This window comes from Denticeps clupeoides, chromosome 15, assembly GCF_900700375.1.
Source record: "Denticeps clupeoides chromosome 15, fDenClu1.1, whole genome shotgun sequence".
In the NCBI taxonomy this organism is placed as follows: domain Eukaryota; kingdom Metazoa; phylum Chordata; class Actinopteri; order Clupeiformes; family Denticipitidae; genus Denticeps; species Denticeps clupeoides.
In genome coordinates, this window is record NC_041721.1 from 4,151,169 (window position 1) to 4,171,192 (window position 20,024).

The following is a 20,024-nucleotide window of genomic DNA, read 5'->3' on the forward strand; positions in this document are numbered from 1 at the left end:
ACACACATGCCTCGACTTTTCTCACCAACTCAACACCCTGCATTGAGGATCTGATCGGCTAAGATCCTGCATCCCTACAACCTTTGACCCCAACCATTCAATCCGAGTCGTAATCTTCAGGAAATCAGGGAATAAAAAGCACGCAGGGGCAGTTAAGCACTTGTAATCGGCAGGTTAACGGTTCCACTGAGGTCCCCTTGATCAAGGCACCGTCCCCACACACTGCTCCCCGGGCGCATTTCATGGGGACACGTTTCGTTTTGTATGTCACCACATGCTCTGCTTGCTGTGTATCGAAATGACAAGAAACAATTATTGCATTGGTTCAATTTCATCTCTTTGGATGACGCCACCCTAGATGGGCGTGGTCATGCCCTTCCCATCCCACTCATCCCGAGTGTGTGTTTTTCTAGGATTTGCCGTTAATTGCCAGACGTTAAAATGAAAGGAAATGAAAGACTGAGACGCGTTCGAACGAGCGACGGGGGGCGAGGTGCTACAGCACAGCAACAGCCGCTCTTATTTCTTATTAAATACTACACCGTTAAAACAAATCGGGGAGGGGGAGGGGCGGCGATGCCCTGACTGACGCTTCCCACAACAAGAACCCACCCCGTCCCCGGAGACGGCTTTACCCGCCACGTGCCGCCGCCGTTTGATTCTGCACCAGCGCATCGCAGGTCGTGAAGAATACAAATCTGCAGGCAGCGCTACTCCTCTCCCCCCTTCCTGCCGTTTGTAAAATATTCATCTGGCTTTGTGTTTGATTTCTACGGTCGGAGGAGCGGGCCGGTAATGAGCTGTAGGATCCGGGGAACCTTGCATTCCCGGCACGGCGGCTGCCTTCAAAAAGGGCGGCCTGAAAAGGCCCGGCCCTCCGCAGACGGGGCTCTTTCTCCCCCGACAGGAGTTAATAATGTCTGAGGAACGGGCGCTGGCACCAGGACGCCGAGCCGGTGGCGGCCCGACTAAACAGATCCACAGCAGATCCTGGAGAAGCCGCGGCTGAACGCGACCGTTAAAATCCACTCCGCCAGCTTTCCGGGGGGGTTTCACCGACGTGGACCTTCCTGCGATGCTCCGCGGTGGATTCTCTCCAGTTTCTGCCCTAAAGAGGGCGCTTGATTGAAGGTTCACGACCAGTGTGATGCAGTCCAGGCCAGAAACCTGCTGAAGCCGAGAAGATAAGTGTTAATGTAGGCTCTGAGAATGCGGCTGAGGGGTCTTCCTGGGCAGAAGGTTCGCTGGTCTCCTGAGTCAACCGAGGAGACTGATACTGGAAACAAATGTTTTAGTTTCTGGTCACGGATAAGACTCAGGAGAGAAGGAGAAGAAAGGAGAAGAGAAGAGGGGACATATTGGGGGATTTGGAATGGAACAGAGAAACTAGTGTTGTTTTCATCTACAAAATTTCTATAAGGTAACAATAATCTAAAAATAATATAACCTCGTTGTAATTATGAAATGGGTTTTTCTCTGTTCTACTAGGTCAGGGGTTGGCAACCTTTAACAATCAAAGAAGGGTCAAGTTGTCGAATGGGGAGTAGACACTGGACGAGCAGGGGAGGAGGACCGGGGAGAGCCTGGCGACTTACAATGAGTAGTTACAGGGACAGTCCATCCTGGAGACACTCAGGGTTAAGTGTCTTGCTCGGGGACACAATAGTAGTAAGCGGGATTTGAACCTGGGCCTTCTGGTTCATAGGCGAGGCTACTACCACCATATGTCACCATATGCTCTGCTTGCTGTGCATCGGAATGACAAGAAACAATTATTGCAATGGTTCAATACCATCTCTTTGGATGACGCCACCCTAGATGGGCGTGGTCATGCCCTTGCCATCACACTTTTCTTGAGTGTAGACGTAAATGCGCTGCAGCGCGGCGAGGAGGGAACTCGGGCTCCGTGGGGAGTAGTGGGGTAGGAGGCGAAGGAAGGAGGCTGGACGGGAGGGCGTCTGGAATGGCAGAAAGGTGGGGCAGCATGGGAGATCATCTTAGCAAATGGGGGCAGGCAAACTCAAGGTCAATGGCAGGCCATGGTCATAGTCACAATGGAGAATCAGTCCGGAGGTCGTCGTCACAAAACGGGTCAGTGACAGGCAAAGGTCGTGGTCATTCTAATCCGTCGGGCGTCTCTGGGGATAAATTCATCACCCGGCTTTTATGCTCTCACTTCCGTTTCTGGGTTGCTGTCTCCCCGGCTGGTCTGGCGCTCTCTGGTGGGCTGGAGGTGTATTGCTCGTGACAGCTATGTATAAAAGAACGAGGCTAGCGTGTTGCTTGTGAAATTTTATTTCACAAAATAGTTTGCGAAGACTGCACGTTTGCATATTAGGGGAAGGCTGCCAGAATACTTTTTTTATTACTAGTACGAATGTGCTTGTAGAGGCCGATGATGTGACGAATGTTTAATCAGCTCAAAAAATTTCACACAAGTCAAAGAAACGCCAGCGGACATAATCGGGGCAACACAATTTAATTTTCAACTTAAGGTCAATATATGCAAATCATTAAACACTTAATGTTGCTTACAGCTGTTTACTCACCCCAAGATTTACATTTACAGCATTTGTCAGATTTAGAAACACGGCTCTAATTAAACAAACCGATTACAGTTTTTCTCAAATGCTAAAACACATTTCACAAACGTTTCCTCAACGTTCCCCAATGTTCCCCAAAGTCTAAACACAACACCCTTTTCTAAAACTACATAAACACAACCACACCTTCTCACTTCAAAACTCAAACTTTCACACCATTTCACATCATTACAAACTACAGCAAAACAATTGAAAACACAATGCTCAATATGTGAGAAGGTTCTTTGTTTCATAACTGCCAATGCATGTTTTTAGAAGTTTTACAGTAACGAATTTTTATCTCTGCAGAGGATTAGGCATTTAGATTAGTGAGTTTCATATGAAGAGTATAAATCTATAGACAATTCTGCATGTACACTACTGTAACACAACTCAGAATCTATTGCACACAACAGTACCCTTGAAAACATGATAAGGGTGTGAAGTTTTTTTATTTACTTTATTCACACCACAATCACTGTGTGACATCATGTCGCTGAGCTACATCACCTCATCCACATCGCAGGATATATTGTCTCTTGCCAGGTACCGTGGGAAAAACGCCCTGGAATGGCAAATTCATCCTTGGACGGCCTCCGCTGGGATGTCACCACAGGCCAGCTCCATTACGCTTACGCTGAAAGGGACCCTATAGACCTGTTTCATCCGCATGAAGAACAAGAGAACTCAATCTATTTTGGCCAAGCTGACATCATCAATGCTCTCAAAGTTGACACTATTGGCAATGACTTTGTCTCTGATCTCCTGGAGTCTGATGAGGTTGTTCTCACGAACCATATCCACAACGAGGGTTTCCTGGGCCGCTGTAAATATGACAACCCTCCCACCGCTATGTGGTATTCTTTCAACTCTTTGTCATGCCATAGACAATGACATTGTCAATGACTGTTGCTCGCATCTTGTCCTCCTGGACCTTCTCCTCACCCTTGTTGGCTCCTCTTCTTCCATGGCCAGCTCTTCTCCCTCCTCTGACTCGATTCCTCTTCCCCTGACTCTGCCTTCATCCATGGTGTTTGTTTGGAATCTTCAGCAAACTGTGCACTCTGAACTTGCTTTTATACATGTGGTCACAGCATTAGCAACAAGTGTCTTCAATTTTGAGTCGTTGTGTGTAATGAATGACGCCAGGTGTGTTCATTGTGTTCAAATATTGCTGACTGTGGCAAGCATTTTGCATCACATGAGCTTTCATTTGAGAATATGAGCAGAGTTCTTTTGCAACTTGTGTTTTAGCAAGGAAAAATGGGTTTAGATTTATGAGAATGGAGGATTGTGTTTTGTGAATTGTGTCTTCGTGTGAAATGTGTTTATGATATTGGAAAATTATGCCTATATTTAGTTAATGTGTTTAGACAACTGGTCATTTGGTTTAGAGGATTGGCTTTGTGTTTTAGCATTTGAGAAAAACTGTAAGATTAACAGCTCTAGTGGGGGTGGTGGACATACACAAATATACGGCATTTATGATGCATTTGTTGAGCAACAAAAATTTTAACACTTTGCACTTTAATTTATATTTACAACATTTATCAGACGCCCTTATCCAGAGCGACTTACAATCAGTAGTTACAGGGACAGTCCCCCCCTGGAGCAACTTAGGGTTAAGTGTCTTGCTCAGGGACACAATAGTATAAAGCGGGATTTGAACCTGGGTCTTCTGGTGAATAGGTGAGTGTGTTACCCACTAGGTTACTACCACCCTAATGTTACAAGATGCACAATAATCTTCAAATGTCAAACTACAACGGATGAAATGAAAGCCACAGGGAGCCGTAGTCTAAGGTACTTGTACTGTATTGACTAAAATAGTTACATTTAATTAACTATTCTGACAAAAAAAAAATGTGGACATGATGAAGACTAATAGAAACTTAAATGACAGCTTGACACAAAGCCTAGACTAACACTAAAATGAAGGCAGTCCGCCAAAACTACAACTACTGGAGAACCAAGTTTTTCAAAGGGCACGTTGTGGGTGGGAAGAGGCTGAGAGGGAAAAAGGGAACGACTTTAATCAGGAGCTCGGTGACCCGTACGGAGAGTCTCAAACTCAGAAGCTCTGTTTACTCACAGTGGGGTAGAAGAAGAGTAAAAATGAAGCGTAAAGTGTGTACAACACCGGTCCCAGACAGCATAGGAGGCGGAGTCATTAGTAGTTCCTACTCGTTTAAATGAACTATTACTACATTATCTTTATCATTGAGCTTTTTGTTGCCATTTTCAAGTTTTAGGAGTACATAATTAAATTTCGGATGATTTTCATTTTTGAGGGATGAAAAGCCATATATTGTTTAAAACGAACATCAATAATAAATTATTCATGCTGGCCAGAAAACATTGCAACCGTGGCATCAGGACTCATTTACGGCGCTACTCACATCTTTCCCCATCAGAGTTAGTTCAGCCATCATGATGGCTGAGCCATCGAGTTACAGGGTTTAGATGGAGTTGCGACTGAATTCATTTACTTCTCATAATTTTAATTTTTTTTTATTCAACTGGGTGGGTGGTGCTTTAGCGACCACTGTATTTTCAATTAGCATGCCTACTAATTACAGTAGATAACACTTGGGAAATATACTTAATAACATGAACTTTACTTTAGTAAAGATGGTTGGGGGCACTGGTTTTAATGCGTTTTGATGCTTCTTGTGTGCCAGTGGCCAAAATCCACTCCTTCCTTAAATCACCATTCTCCAAAAACATACGTCGGGGCGCGGAGACCTCAGCATTTTACTGAGTGAAGTGCCGGCAGCTCTTGGCAAATGGCTCTGAAAAGCCACGGCCATCATTCCTAGTGTTAGAACATCCTGTTGCTACCGGGGAGGTTTTATTGGCATAAAAAAGAAATAAATAAAGTTTGAACCCAATTCTGCAGAAGCTTTTACTTGGCAGTATTATTAAAATAATGGGACAGGGGCTTTTAAAGCAGATACACAAAATCTGGAAAGGACAAAATCTTTTGCCTGAAGCTGGGGAGGGAGGAGTGACAACCTCCAAAAATGGGTGAATCTGACATTTTAACAGATCACAAACATTTTTTTTTTGGGGGGGGGGGCAGCCATCATTCTGGAAATTGCAGCATTTTGCATGATCAGAAAAAAAAGAATAATAAATAAATAAATACAAATGGGAATTGTTCATATTGGCACATGCAATGCAACAAGTTAATAATTATCACCAGTAATAACCATGATGTGTCTGATTGTACACAATGAGTGTGTGTGTTCACAAAACAGACCTGCCTTTAAATCTGCCTGCTGCAGACCCCCCTCAGCCGCACCGCTGCGGCACAAAGGCCATGTGGGATCCTCTGACGGGCCTGATGTCGCGTTGGCCAATTGATCTTCGGGAAACTCAAAGAGACGTTCCTCTCTTTTACCCAGAATTCCCCACTCTTTGGTCTCAGGGTTGAAAGCACCCGTCTGATATCGATGCGGTGGGTATGGCCGAAGGTCAAAAGATGGAGTTGCCTTTATTTGATTTGTCAGAACGCACACACACACACACACACACACACACACATCTGTAGACACATCCATTAATATGAATCCATTTAGATACATTTTCATTTGGCCTCAGAAATCCCGCGTCTGCTGTGCAAATGAAGTCTCGGCACCTGCGGAGCTGTCAGAAATGTGGTGAAGTGTCCCCGATATGCGCCGACTGGCCTTTCTAAAACCACTTTAATTTCTCCAGTCAGGCCCTCGGTCTCCTGGAAAAGCCCGGCTCCGTTCGAGTCTCAATTACAGTAGACCAAATTCAGTCCAAAGACAAATCAACTGCATGGCACGCGGCTGCATTAGACTCCAATAAGTGCACTTTTAAATGAGATTATATATCAATTTCACATGGTTATTACGCTGTGACATTGAAATCACTACAAGTCGAGTCGGCGAAACTCATTACAGTCATGCCTGTGATGTGGCTCGTGAAAATTAATTTGTCTGGGAAAGACGCTTTTGATGGAAACACAATGCACTCAGCTTTTCAAATCTAATCTCTTTTTTTTTTCAACCAAGTTTGACTTGCTGGCATCTCAGGGGAACTGCCGCTGCCTCAATTATGGTACATATCATCCGTTTCTCACCATAGTTCATTATCACGGAACAGGGTCTTCAATGAGCACTTTATTAGGAATACCTACCTTCTGCCTATATTGTTGAATGATTCATATCTCGAACCGCCAAGGTGCCACAGAGCAAAGCACCGTCCCCACACACTGCTCCCCGGGCACCTTTCATGGCTGCCCACTGCTCGCCAAGGGTGACAGTTAAACCACTTGACTTCATTTCTGAGCGAATGAAATATTCATTATTAATATTCATGTAATCACCGATCGGATTTGGCGCAACCTTCCGATTACGAGTCCGTTTTCCTTACCCGCTAGGCCACATAGGTCAATACTGCCACATCCTACTAATAAAAGACATTAAATGAAGATTATCTCAGGGTAAATAACCAGTTCGAAAACAAATTTCATGTTAATTTGCAGTAACACTACCATAGTGAAGACATAAAAGGAGGTGGACCTTGTGTGTGACTGACAATAGGCTTCGATGTTCCTGATTTTGGAGATATATCACTTAAAATGTGTCACATCCACGCCGGTGCCTCACCCCTCCTTATAAGGGACAGGCGTCGGTCGCAGTACCAACCCAGAACTGGGGGGCTTGCTGTGGCGGTTTCTTTTTGTGCATTTTTGTGAATAAACCCCCTTTTTCGCTTCAACACTCAACATCCGTCTTCAGTCCATCCGCCGCGGTCGAGACAAAGTGGCTCCACATTTGTGAGATCCTAATCAGTCAGTGCATCATGTGACACTCTGCAAGAACAACATTTTGAACAAAGTTTATGAAGAAATTGTGATTGTTGTTTATATCCTCTGCATATGAAAATAATCTGCATGTTATTATCTATTCTTAATGACTGAATTTCTCACTCAAACTGTATCTACTTGCTGTTTTTTGTGTTCAGTTGCTGTCCTTTTTCACTCACTCACTTACCCTCCAGAACTGGACACTGGGGACTCATCTGATGGGGTGCCAGCCTACCGCAGGGCACACACACACACACACACACACACACACTACACTCATTTTTGAATGGCAGGAGGAAACCGGAGACCCTAGTGGAGACCTGATTCGAGTGTAGGATCCGATACTGGCATGGCGAAGGGATGTTGATGTTGCTGTTGGCGAAAGCTGGTGATGGGATAGAGGATAACTGGACTGCACTCCCTACACACATGCACCAAACCCCACCGTACACCGACAGCCGAACTACGTTCTCTACGGCCCTGACCAGGAGTGCGGGGTGGACCTAATAAAGCGGCCAGTGTGTGTGTGTGTGTGTGTGTGTGTGTGTGTCATGTGACTCGTCCCTCAGCAGTAAAAGATCACATCACGCTCCACTGTTTACAGTCTGCGCTCGTCCCGCGCGGCCCAGCGCTAATTAGCAACATGAAGCGCCACCGCTGACGGGCGCGGTGACTGACAGGGGTGACATTTTTGACAGCGCCGCCATCCCAGGTGTCTGTTTTTTTTTTTTTTTTTTCAGAACCACTTGTGTGTTTCATGTCTTGTTGGTACTGGAGGGAAAGAAATGCCAGCAGGATACCTGTATGCATTTTGTACTTTTTTTTACATTATGATAGTGGCAGTGCAAACCACTCTAAAATCACCATAAGATGATAACATTCTTTTACACTTTAACTCACAAAATGACTATTTGGATGTGTTTTTTTTACTCTTCTTGGAATTCTCGCCTCAATAGTAAACGTCATTTTTTTACCAGTGGGAAGTCTGGAGATTAGACCTCTTCCCGCCATCTGCTTGGATTGAGGAAGTCTGGAGAAGAAGTGAAGAAGAAGGGAGTACGTCCTTGTTTCCAAGGAGACCATTGCAGAGGACAAGGTTACTGGACACTGTCCTGGACCAGGAGACCCTGTTCATCTTGGAATAATGTTAAGAAAGATATCATAAATGTATAAAGTTTTGATCTTTAATACCAGAATTTGGTATGTCACATTCTAAACAGATTGTCCTTTGATGACTCCATTGGCCACATGATGATCCTCCTGGTTTGGGAGTAGGTGGCCATGGTTTAGGGACCGGGTTGTGACACTTATTTGCCATGTGATAAGTCTTCCACCCTGAATATGATTTATAATGAACTGGTGTGCGGCACATTGCTGTAGTTTGCACAGGCTGATCTGCTCCGATAAGGCAGCAGAAGAGAGGATGACACCATGAGAGGTAGAAACCATGAGACATGACAGGTCAGAGGTCAAGAGATATGGGTATTAGGTTATGTTCTGCTAATATAATTAGCCTGTGTGAGATAACAAGGATTTGGGTCACATCAAAGGTGGCCATAAGGCCTGGCATCTTGTGATTACTGCAGAATATCCCTCTCAAAGTACACAGATAATACTTCAGGATTAATCAATAGCTGAAAACATTCTCCATCCATGGTTTAATCGACCTGTCAGGGCCTTGTTGTGTAGACTTTCAGGTATGTACAGTGAGCAGATCCTGAGTCCCACTGTAGCTGTCCACTGTCTTTTCCCCATTCTTCTCTTGTAAAACTGCATAGCCATAAACTCATTAATATACGTTTGAGTTGATATGTAAATTTAAATGTTGAGTATTAGTGATTTTGTGCTATGGATGCATGGTACAGTGGGGTAAAATGTATTTGGCAGATACTAATTGTGCAAGTTGTCCCACTTAAAAAGATCAAAATGTCTCTCACCGGCCTTGATATTCAAATATCAAGGCATCTCCAAACCAGCAGATCTTCTAGGGTCAGGGTTTTCCCCAGATCACAATCCAATGGACCATCTGTGTGATGCTGAAAAAAGTCTGAACCATGGAATCACCACCTAAGGCCTTGGTACCAGATTCCACATGACTTATTGGGCTAGGCCAGGGGTTTAAATACTGAGGCTGATATAGTTTACTGTGGGAGTCCCATTCATCAGAAAAATAAACAACTGTCAATATGGTCACTATTTTAAATTTTTTTTATAAAAACAGCATTTTCAAAGCTGCACCAACTAGTGAAATATAGATGATTTCTGTGTGCAACTGTTCATTTTTAATGCAGAACCGAATGCAGAAAATGCATTAAATTTGAAGCTTACCTTAAATAGCTTCCATGGACTGCGTATACAAACTTTAAAACTATATACATGTCCAAATGTCGATGGCTGTAATCATTTTATCACGAAATGCATAGAGTAAGGCAAAAAGTTCAAGCAAACGGATCTTTAAAATGTAGACGATAAATACAAAAGGTAGATGAAATATCATACAATAGTTTACTATACAACTGAACAGAAACCTGGATCAAAAAGTAATTATTTGACTAAAATGCAAAACAAATCATGTTCATAATGAAAAACATTTCCACACTCTGTTCACTAAATATGTCCATTTCACCTCTTGTTAGTTTTTTAAAATACGGTAAATACTTTATATAGTGAATTTCTGGTTTGATGCTATATAGTAGAATCTAATGGAAAAACAAGATATCAACAACGCTACACATTTGCAAAACATTCCTTTATTATAAATAAATCTTTTGTATAAAAACTGGCATGCTTCAACCATGGCATTTTGGCATTTACAGAGTCACAACCCAGGGCTACAGTCCAGTTAGCCGATACAAGAGAAACATCTCATCCCAATATGCAGGTCAGACAATGTGGAACAAGAATGGAAAATCTTCACGACCACAAAATTACTTACAAGTAGAATAACAACAAACATGATCACCTCGGATAATTTTTCACAATTTGAAGTATTTTTTTTCTTTAAGTCCTCTTTTTTTCTCCACACGTCATTCTTTTGCACTGAATGACACTGTTAACACTTAATTTTTTGTGTTTCTCTTTTTTTTTGTATGTATGTATATGTGCTTGTGACCGCGAGCCCACATGTCAGTTTCATATTTTGTTCAGTTTGTCTTTTTTTTTTTTTTTTTTGACCATGTGTCTCTATTTTCAGTTATGGCAGGACTCTTAGCTCTTATTTCAGCCGCACGCGTTGGCCTCCTCAGCTGCATGGCGCCGCGACGGTGGGCTTGTCAATGTGGTACAACAGAAAAATAAGACGAATAAGTCTCATGCTAGTTTTTGCTCTCAGGAGTTCCTCCTGTCGTCCAGGGACACCACGTCTCCGCCTCGGGACAGGCGCGCCTCGCCGGGACCCCTCAGACGGCGTGATTGCTATAGCTGACGTATGTCGTCTTGGTTGAGGAAGCTGCCAGGAGGGGAAAGACGTTAGAGAGGACGAGCGCCTGTGACAGGCGTTCCAGACGGCTGATCGCTTTTACAAAAGATCACGTCAAAGGATTTCTTCAAATTATCAAATCAGGGAGCTAAATCAGAAACGAATGGCCCTCCATGACCCGAGCAGCAGGGAACAGGGTGACGTCCCACACTGGTGGCTTTAAAACGATCTGGAAGGTCCTCAGCAGTTGCCAGGAATCGGAGAAAAAAAAAAAAAAAAAGACAAACGTGTCTGAGAGTCAAAGGAAGGGTGGAGGAGGGGTACGTACACTACAGTAACCATACAGCGCGACTTCAGGATCGAGACGTTTACAGCACGGTCAACATGCATACAAACATACGAGCAATACAGACGCAAAGGAAAACAAAGGAACATCTCCATGGCAACGCATATGGAAACATCAGTAAAGCAGCTGTCATGTTTCCATATTCATGAAGAGAGGGTGTGGGCGTGGTCCTGGAGCAGGGACAGGGTGAGGGTTGGGGTCCGGGCTCTAGGTGAGCAGTGAGTACTCACTGTTGGTCTCCATGCTCTCGCAGAGCTCCGTCTTCACCTCCCCGTTGGGCCTGTCGCCCGCCTTCTGCGTCAGCTTGCCTGACATGGTGGCCGCCGTGACGATGGCCTTGAAACTGCGCTTGCGCTTGGGGACGTTCTGCTCCGGGTGGAAGATGATGATGTAGACCTTGGGCATGTAGAGCATCCCGAGTGACACGGAGGCACTCAGGCTGAGGGAGATGGTCAGAGTGGCGGTCTGGATGTACATCTGGCCAGGAAAAAGACACAGAAAGCCGGAGAAAGGAGGACGTCAGAGCTTTAATTACTATTAATTACTATTTACGACAACAAAAAAAAAATCATTACTAATCAGGACACATCCTGAATGCACTTGTTTAATACATTGAAAAATGCTGAGCTTGAGTTGCAGAATTCACTGCCATTAAAGTATTCTGGTACTAGACACATACTGCAATGTATTCAGAATACTCTCAGAATGCATAAAAAAGTACATTTTTGCTGCCATTACTTTTCCTTTGTAATACAACTCGGTGGTGAATTTGCTTTAAGCATATTTTGAAGTATCTGTTCTCTGAGGCCTTATGACCTAGCTGTGGATTATTTTCACTGTTTGCACTGAATCATTTGTCTACGGAATTCCTTGTCTTACGTACATTTCATTGTCAACTGTTGTTTCTCCTTAACCCTTGCATATAAAATATTGGATCAGGTTGGCAAAGGAATTATTTGATTGAACAATTTAAATATTGACTGAAACCTTTGACCTTTGAACAAGACTAGAGGACATTTTTGTAGGACTATTTCGTAAGACGGAAGGAAGGATCATACCTCCAAACTAGATGTCAGAGTTTTTAAATATCATGGCTTAATAAGAAATAATTTAGAAGAATATGATTATACTATTAATATAGTCACATAATATCATATCCATATTTAATTGTGAGAATCAGAATGTGACCCTTCTTCCAGCTTCTATGTTGTCTTGTGTATTCATTTTTCTGAAGTTATTGTAGTCGTTTTTATAGTGAAATGCTCTCGCACTTCACTGTATGTTGCTCTTGCTCTGCACTTATTGTATTGCTTGTTCGCAGCTTTTGTCCTGTTGAATGTAATGTTACTCCGAGGTCAACACACGTTGTACATGTATAAAGCTGCTGGTGACAATAAAGTACCCTCGAACCTTGGACTTCAAGAAAGTCAATTCCAGACCAAATACAAAGATCATTTTAAAACACACACACACACACACACACTCTGCACAACTACGGAAACTGGCCACCGCTCATCTGTATCCGTGTCTCCAGCAGGAGGCAGAAACCAAATCGGAACGGCGGGCAGCAGATGGCCGGTCACGCTCCAGTCTAAACAACAGCCTCGCGGAGCCGAAGCGAGAAGGAACACACACCCGCCGCCTGCCAACACACACCACGGCCACGGTCCAGCACTCCGGCACGCCGGCTACCGCGCTGCTTCCTCATTTAATGAGGGGCTGGAAGTGGAGTAGGAACAGAACGTGGGCGGAGTGTGTGTGTCTGTGTGTGTGTGTGTGTGTGTGTGTACTTGTGGGAAAGCTAGATTTCTACTGGTGTATAATGTCAGTAGAGTGTACAGTGTGTGAACTGGTAGGTAGTAGCCTAGTGGGTAACACACTCGCCTATGAACCAGAAGACCCAGGTTCAAATCCCACTTACTACCATTGTGTCCCTGAGCAAGACACTTAACCCTGAGTGTCTCCGGGGGGGGGACTGTCCCTGTAACAACTGATTGTAAGTCACTCTAAATAAGGGCTTCTGGTAAAAGCTGTAAATGTAAATGTAAACTGCGTGCATATTAATGCTTAGTGACGTCTGTTTACTTCGAGTCCTAAGGTTCTATTGAAGGTGGCTTCTTTAAAGGCAGGGTTGATACTGGGGGGGGTGTGACAAGTGGTCCTACAGATACGTGTGTGTGTGTGTGTGTGTGTGTTTTTCAATTTGTGACAATTTATTGTGTGTGAGTGCAGAGGCCATGACATCCTATTTGGACGCCTTGCTTCTTGCCCGCAGTCAGTACATGGACAGTGTATAAATGGACGCTGTGTATCTACACACGTGTACACCTTCTGCCAGGGGTGTTTATTCATTTCATCTGTATCTGAGCCCATTTTCAGAAAGCTGTGGACCCGGACAGAACCGAGCCGATCAGCACCGCCGGAAACCGTGGTGACAATGAAACCGAGTCACTGAGAGTCTTAAGATGGACCATCTGCATGTTAAATCCACTGCCCTTTTCTATTAAATATGTTATTATAACCCCTCTATCCATCGCTGCTGTGTCTCAATAAGCAGTGTGTGGGGACGGTACCTTGCTCAAGGGGACCTTGTTATTATTATTATTATTATTAAAATTAATATTACTGACACCAAACCAAATGGCGTCCAAAAGAGTAAGAAAGATGTCGGTTGCACGGACCGGGCATGAGTGAGTTGTGACGGGCATGAGTGAGTTGTGTGCGGTGCAGTGTAGTGACAGTGATATTTTGGATGCTCTGTGTGTGAGTTATTGCTCAGCAAGTGTGTGTTGTCATCACTCTTCATCAGCTGGGTGAATGATGAAGATGAATTTTGGTCGGGTTAAGTTAGAAGTCATGATTGAGTTAACCTTGTTTACTGAGATATCGGGTCTCGGACCTCGGCGCCGATCTGTAGACGGTTCGTCCACGAGATGAAGTGTGACGGAGCGAAGCTGCAGCATGACCCGTTTTCTTATTTTTAAAATGGGATTTACAGCAAACAGCCGCCGCAGAGGAGGAGAAATAATCAGCGACGACACGAGCGGAGCACGCATGAACAGGCAGGAATATACAGTAAACACACACGCACGTACATACGCTCAAGTTCACAGAGAGCCGCATAGAAAACCATGCATGCGCAAACAACGCCAAAGTAAACAAACAAATTCGATGCATATTTTCGAGGAGCCCAGTTAATGTCCACTCTGAGAAGCGTAAAACAGCAATGCACAAGCAGAACGTAACGTACCTACGAGATCACAGATCTCTCCCATATGGGGAGGCTGCAGGTAACATCTGGCCAGCTGTTGAACCCGTTTGATGCACAACTCTGAAACATGCAGGCGTTCAAGTAACAGGCGTTCGTCTGCGGCAATAACCAAGTTCATAGATTAGAGGCTTGGGACTTCAAAATTGTGTCCAGTCTGTGATAAATCTGCTTAAAGATTCTGCTGTATAACTTTTTCATAGTTAGATCCACAAGGAGGCCCATAAAACCTGTGAAATGGCAATAAATAAAGTAAAGTGAAGTGATTGTCACACGTGATACACAGCAGCACAGCACATGGTGCACACAGTGAAATTTGTCCTCTGCATTTAAACCATCACCCTGAGTGAGCAGTGGGCAGCCATGACAGGCGCCCGGGGAGCAGTGTGTGGGGACGGTGCTTTGCTCAGTGGCACCTCAGTGGTACCTTGGCGGATCGGGATTCGAACCGGCAACCTTCTGATTACGGGGCCGCTTCCTTAACCGCTAGGCCACCACTGCCCCTATAGAACCTATTCTACTCTGTAATAAGATTCTCATATAAGGGGCTGCGTGGTGGCGAGGTGGTTAGTGACACACACCTCACACCTCCAAGGTCCTGAGTTTGAATCCCGCCTAAAGCGTTGCCCGTGTAGAGTTTGCATGCTCTCCCCATGTTGCCATGGGTTTGGCCCGGGTTCTTCGGTTTTCCTGCTGCCACCCAACAGCATCCACACTAGGTGAATTGGAACATCAAAATTTCCACAGGTGTGACTGTGCAACTGAATTGTGTGTGTGTATGTGTGTGTGTCCCAGAATGGCCTTGACTGGGAATAAGCAATAATCTAAAATTTAATGAGTAAAACTTAATTTTCACACAAATATATGTTGTGTTGAATATTTATTTTTAACTAAATAACATTAGAGAGATGGACCTGAGCAAAAAAAAAGAGGAAAAGGAGAAAAAACACAAGGCGTGTCATCTCTGGAAAGAAAGTGAAGTGATTGTCATTGTGAACATGGTGCACATGGTGGCACAACAAAAATGTGTCCTCTGCTTGTAACCAGTGGGCAGCCATGACAGGCACCCAGGGAGCAGTGTGTGGGGACGGTGCTTTGCTCAGTGGCACCTCGGTGGCACATTGGCCGTTCAGGATTCGAACCAGCAACCTTCTGATTATGAGGACAAAACCAACATATAAAGGGTTCTGGTCACCCATGCTGGGGGGGATTAGAACCCTTGTGTGCTTGTGATGTGCAGCACATGACGGGCCCGGGACCGCCGAGGAGTCACACAAAGACCCGTGAAACTCACTTATACTTATTCAACCAGATGAGAGCCGAAATGTGAAAATGTTTAATTGCAGTTTTAGAGAAAAGTTCCATGCTATGAGTGCCATGCTCATACTAAATAAATACTACAGGTCGATCTGCAGGACGATTTCATATTCACTTTATTTTGGAACAACAAACTTGTTTGCTTTTAACAGAAAATGCACAATTATTATTTCTCTCCGCACCGCCATTTCATTAGCGAGGAATCTGGAACTGTTCTGCAACTCCCTGAATAAATATTATTAACAATAAATACTTTTATTTCAGAATCTGCTTCATTTCAGGTTATCAAATTTACAGGGCATACCAGAACCAGAGCCACTCAGCAGCTTTTATATTAAAGTGTTACTTTAACATAAAAGTACACTGCCCAATAAAAAATGCCACACTATTTTTTTTTCTGCTTATAAAGAGTTTTTGTTTCAAATTATTGAACTGATTTATTTTGAAGCATTCGTGTGCATCAGCCTTCAAAAATCTGCTCTGTTCCATGTGCAGGATTTAACTTTTTTAAAAATGATCTTAGTTTAAAACTCCTGCGAGTTTTTAGCATTCTGTCGCAGGTATTAAGAAGGAGTGGATATGGGCTTAGTCGACATGCTCGCTGAATAATGCATGTTGCCTAACCTGGCCCGCACAGTAGGAAAGAGCTTTAATAAAATCGTCATTCCTGATGCCCAATTTCTAACATACACACCGAAGCACACCAAACACTCACATACACACATACAGCCAAGCTCATGAATCACATGGCACCCAGTTGAGGATTCTAGATCAGGGTATTGTGCAAAGTGGGCACATTTTTAACCAAAACAAAAAAGGTTCACCCTAAATATATAACGATATATTTCATTTATTTCTGGTTCCAGATTGCTCATGAGTCAGATGCATTAATTACATACACCGCCACATGAATTAAACTTACACAAAAGCAAAAAGGTCCCCTGCAGAGAGAACAACGACAGGCTGGTGAGTTACAGCAGGGATTTGTGGGATTAGGACACGCCCACCACGCTTAATCAAACCCGTCTAATGGGTGGAGTAATCATTTACATTACATTTACGGCATTTGGCAGATCACTGTTGATGTAACAGCGGAGGCTGGAACTACACACGAGGGGAAGGAATTATAAAACTAAAGCAGAATTCAAGATTTGTGATGTACGGTGAGGCTTTTGTGGGGTTTTTATATGTTATGCTTGGCACAGTCATGTCCAGCTCAATGAACTGGGAGCTGTATGAATATTTTAGCCATTGTGTGACCGAGCTGTAGTCTGCATCAATCCTTCAACCAAGGATCGAGGATAATTTTTCTTCTCCAGTGACAGTAGTGTTTTTATGAAATTCACTGGTCAGAGACTAAGCCTTGCATTCAATTTATATACACTGCTCAAAAAAATAAAGGGAACACTTAAACACCACAATGTAACTCAAAAGTCAATCACACTTCTTTCTATGAAATCAAACTGTCCACTTAGGAAGCAACACTGATTGACAATCAATTTCACATGCATTTATGCAAAAGGAAAACACATGTGGAAATGTTAGGCAATTAGCAAGACATCCCTAATAAAGGCGTGGACCACTTCTCAGTTCCTATACTTTCTGGCTGATGTTTTGGTCAATTTTGAATGTTGGTGGCGCTTTCAGTCTAGTGGTAGCCTGAGACGGAGTCTACAACCCACACAAGTGGCTCAGGTAGTGCAGCTCATCCAGGATGGCACATCAATGTGAGCTGTGGCAAGAAGGTTTGCTGTGTCCATCAGCGTAGTGTCCAGAGCATGGAGGCACTACCTGGACACAGGCCAGTACATCAGGAGATGTGGAGGAGGCCTGAATCCAAATGAGCACATCTGGTGCATCATGTCTCATTCCATCCACCATGACTATCTGCCATCTCTTCAGGAGAATGTCCAAGCGTGGTAGAGAGGTCATACACTACAGAGACTCATTTTGACTTGTTTAAAGAAAACTACATCAAAGTTCAATCAGCCCGTAGTGTGTTTTTCCACTTTAATTTTGAGTGTGACAGAAATCCATGGGTTGATCAATTTGATTAAGATTAAATTCACTTTGATCTAGGATGTCGTATTTTTGTGTTTAATTATTTTTTTGAGAAGTGTAGTGTCAGCTTAGTTGAGATATGGTTATAGGTCATCATTTAGTCTGACTAACGTTCTTGTCCAATAATACATGCATAATAGGAAAGATTATTAACAGACTCATATATGTGTGAAATCACAACATGATTATTTCAGGTTGTAGAATGTTTTTAGTCCATGCTTGCACATCCTGAGTGTAGTGAGTGGTGAAGCAGTGCATGTGTAGCATATCAGACAGTTCTGGCCTATAGTACCTATCCTTTCTGTATGATTCAATGCTTGTAAATTTGTTTCGGAGATTGGTAAAACTGTATCCACACCCACCCACGTACAACAGTGCTCTCTCTTAAAACACATTTTACAAGTCATATGTATGACATCACAATGACAGCCCAGGTTGGAATGGATATGGAGTCAATGGTGAAATCGTAGTTAAATATGCAACATGAAAGTGAAGTGAACTGAATTTGAAAGATCACACAGTGTGAAAAGCAAGTGCCATTTATCATAGCGAAATCACAATATTGACCTCAGTAATCGCAATATGACTTTTTTTTCCCAGATCGTGTAGACCTGAAAGAAGTAACCAAAAAAAAAAAAAAAACAATGAATGTGGCCTTAAAATGGTCTTTAAAAGTTCTACATGTATCTTTTTAAATCTGCAGATACCCTGAAATTTTTGTGTAAATTGTAATAATGTTAATGGATAGCTAGTAAACTTACATTGAGCTTTTTGACTGACTTCAAAGGTACTTTATTATAAAGATTTTATACAGTCCCCTTAGGGTTTCACAATTTTTTAGTAGATTATTACAATAACAAATGTGGTTTGTTTTCTAAAAAATTCCTTTTTGTGCTTGGTAAACCCCTTTTAAGGTATACTAATTGGGTGAAAGTAGAACAAAACTGACAGGCAGACAAATATATTGCATGAATCACCTTCCTCACTCCCTCACTCAACCCCCATCCTGTCGCCCCCCTGTCGATCCCCACATGCTGCTCACTTATCTCTTGGATTTATTTGCATGAGTGGAAATGAATAGACCTGTAGGATAGTGTCTATTTCATGAGAGAGACGCCCATGATATGACGAATGTTTAGGCAGCTCCAAAACCCTAACAGTTCTAGGGTTGTTACGGATGTAATTCCCAGGTCTTAAAAAAAAGACCAGTTTTCTCTTCTTCCTGCTAGCCATTATTGATTACAATGGTGTGAAGGTGACAATGCTGTTGTAGAACAGATGTGACTTTTGGCTAATTTATGTGAAAATTCTGCAAATTGTTGGGAAAAAAAACAATGGATGGACTGTTTTTATCACCCCCTTATATTCCACAATAGTAGCGGTTGGAGATGACATTAATGGAAAAAAAGAACTGGAATAACCTGGAATTAGCAGACATTTAATTTAAATGTTGGCAAATTTTCATTTGCTACTAATTAAAAAAACAGTCAGTAGCATTGGTACTTATATACTTATTAGAATAGATGATAAATTGGCACAGTATCAATGGAATGAAGATCACAGATGTAAATCTGACATGGTTTTTCAATCAGAGATAAACAGAAAGACATCACATCACTGCTCCGCCTTTACTGTCACTGTTATACATCAAACGCCGTCAGCCGTAATCACTCTGGAAATGTGTCCGATGTGTTAAAGCTGTATCTTTCTTCAAATGAGAGCTGAAGAAATAACAAGAGAAGCTCGGCGAGTAGGAATAAAATGCATCGCTTTAAATGTCTTTCCCTTGAGTGACACAGATTGCAAAGTATAACACGGAAAGATGCAAATCCAACCAATTCCAGGACGTGGTGAGTCATCTCCGTTTGACACGTTTGCCATTGTCACAAAGCCATCTTCCCCAAGGCAAGCGTATGCTTTGTGCACACAATTCCCAATGGAGGATCCTCCAGGAACACTTTCATCTGAACTTTTCAATGTCTGTTCCTTCTGATCTCACAAGAGGGAGAGAGAGAGAAAAAGCGCGGCGCGATCCGACTACGGCTGACTGATGTGTCACATCACATGAGCGCAGACAAGAATCACGCGCTGCTAATGGCAGCTGTCGTGTACAGACGGAATAACCAGCCACTACCAGGTGGGTGGACCGGATGAAGTTCTCAGTTCAAGAGAAATGCATTCTTTACCTAAAG

The 20,024-nt window shown here is 43.2% G+C and overlaps 1 protein-coding gene across 2 annotated transcripts in view; it reads right to left on the reverse strand.

The window, feature by feature from the left end:
* Positions 1–10,152: 10,152 nt before the first annotated feature.
* The window catches only part of grm8a (glutamate receptor, metabotropic 8a), a 135,831-nt gene continuing 125,959 nt past the window's right edge, over positions 10,153–20,024 (reverse strand). For both annotated transcript variants that reach the window (XM_028954865.1, XM_028954866.1), the window contains exons 10-11: positions 11,417–11,663; positions 10,153–10,870 (exon numbers count right to left, since the gene is read on the reverse strand). In XM_028954865.1, the coding sequence (XP_028810698.1) occupies positions 10,821–10,870; positions 11,417–11,663 (297 nt within the window). In that variant the 3' untranslated portion in view covers positions 10,153–10,820. The remainder of the gene's footprint in view (positions 10,871–11,416; positions 11,664–20,024) is intronic.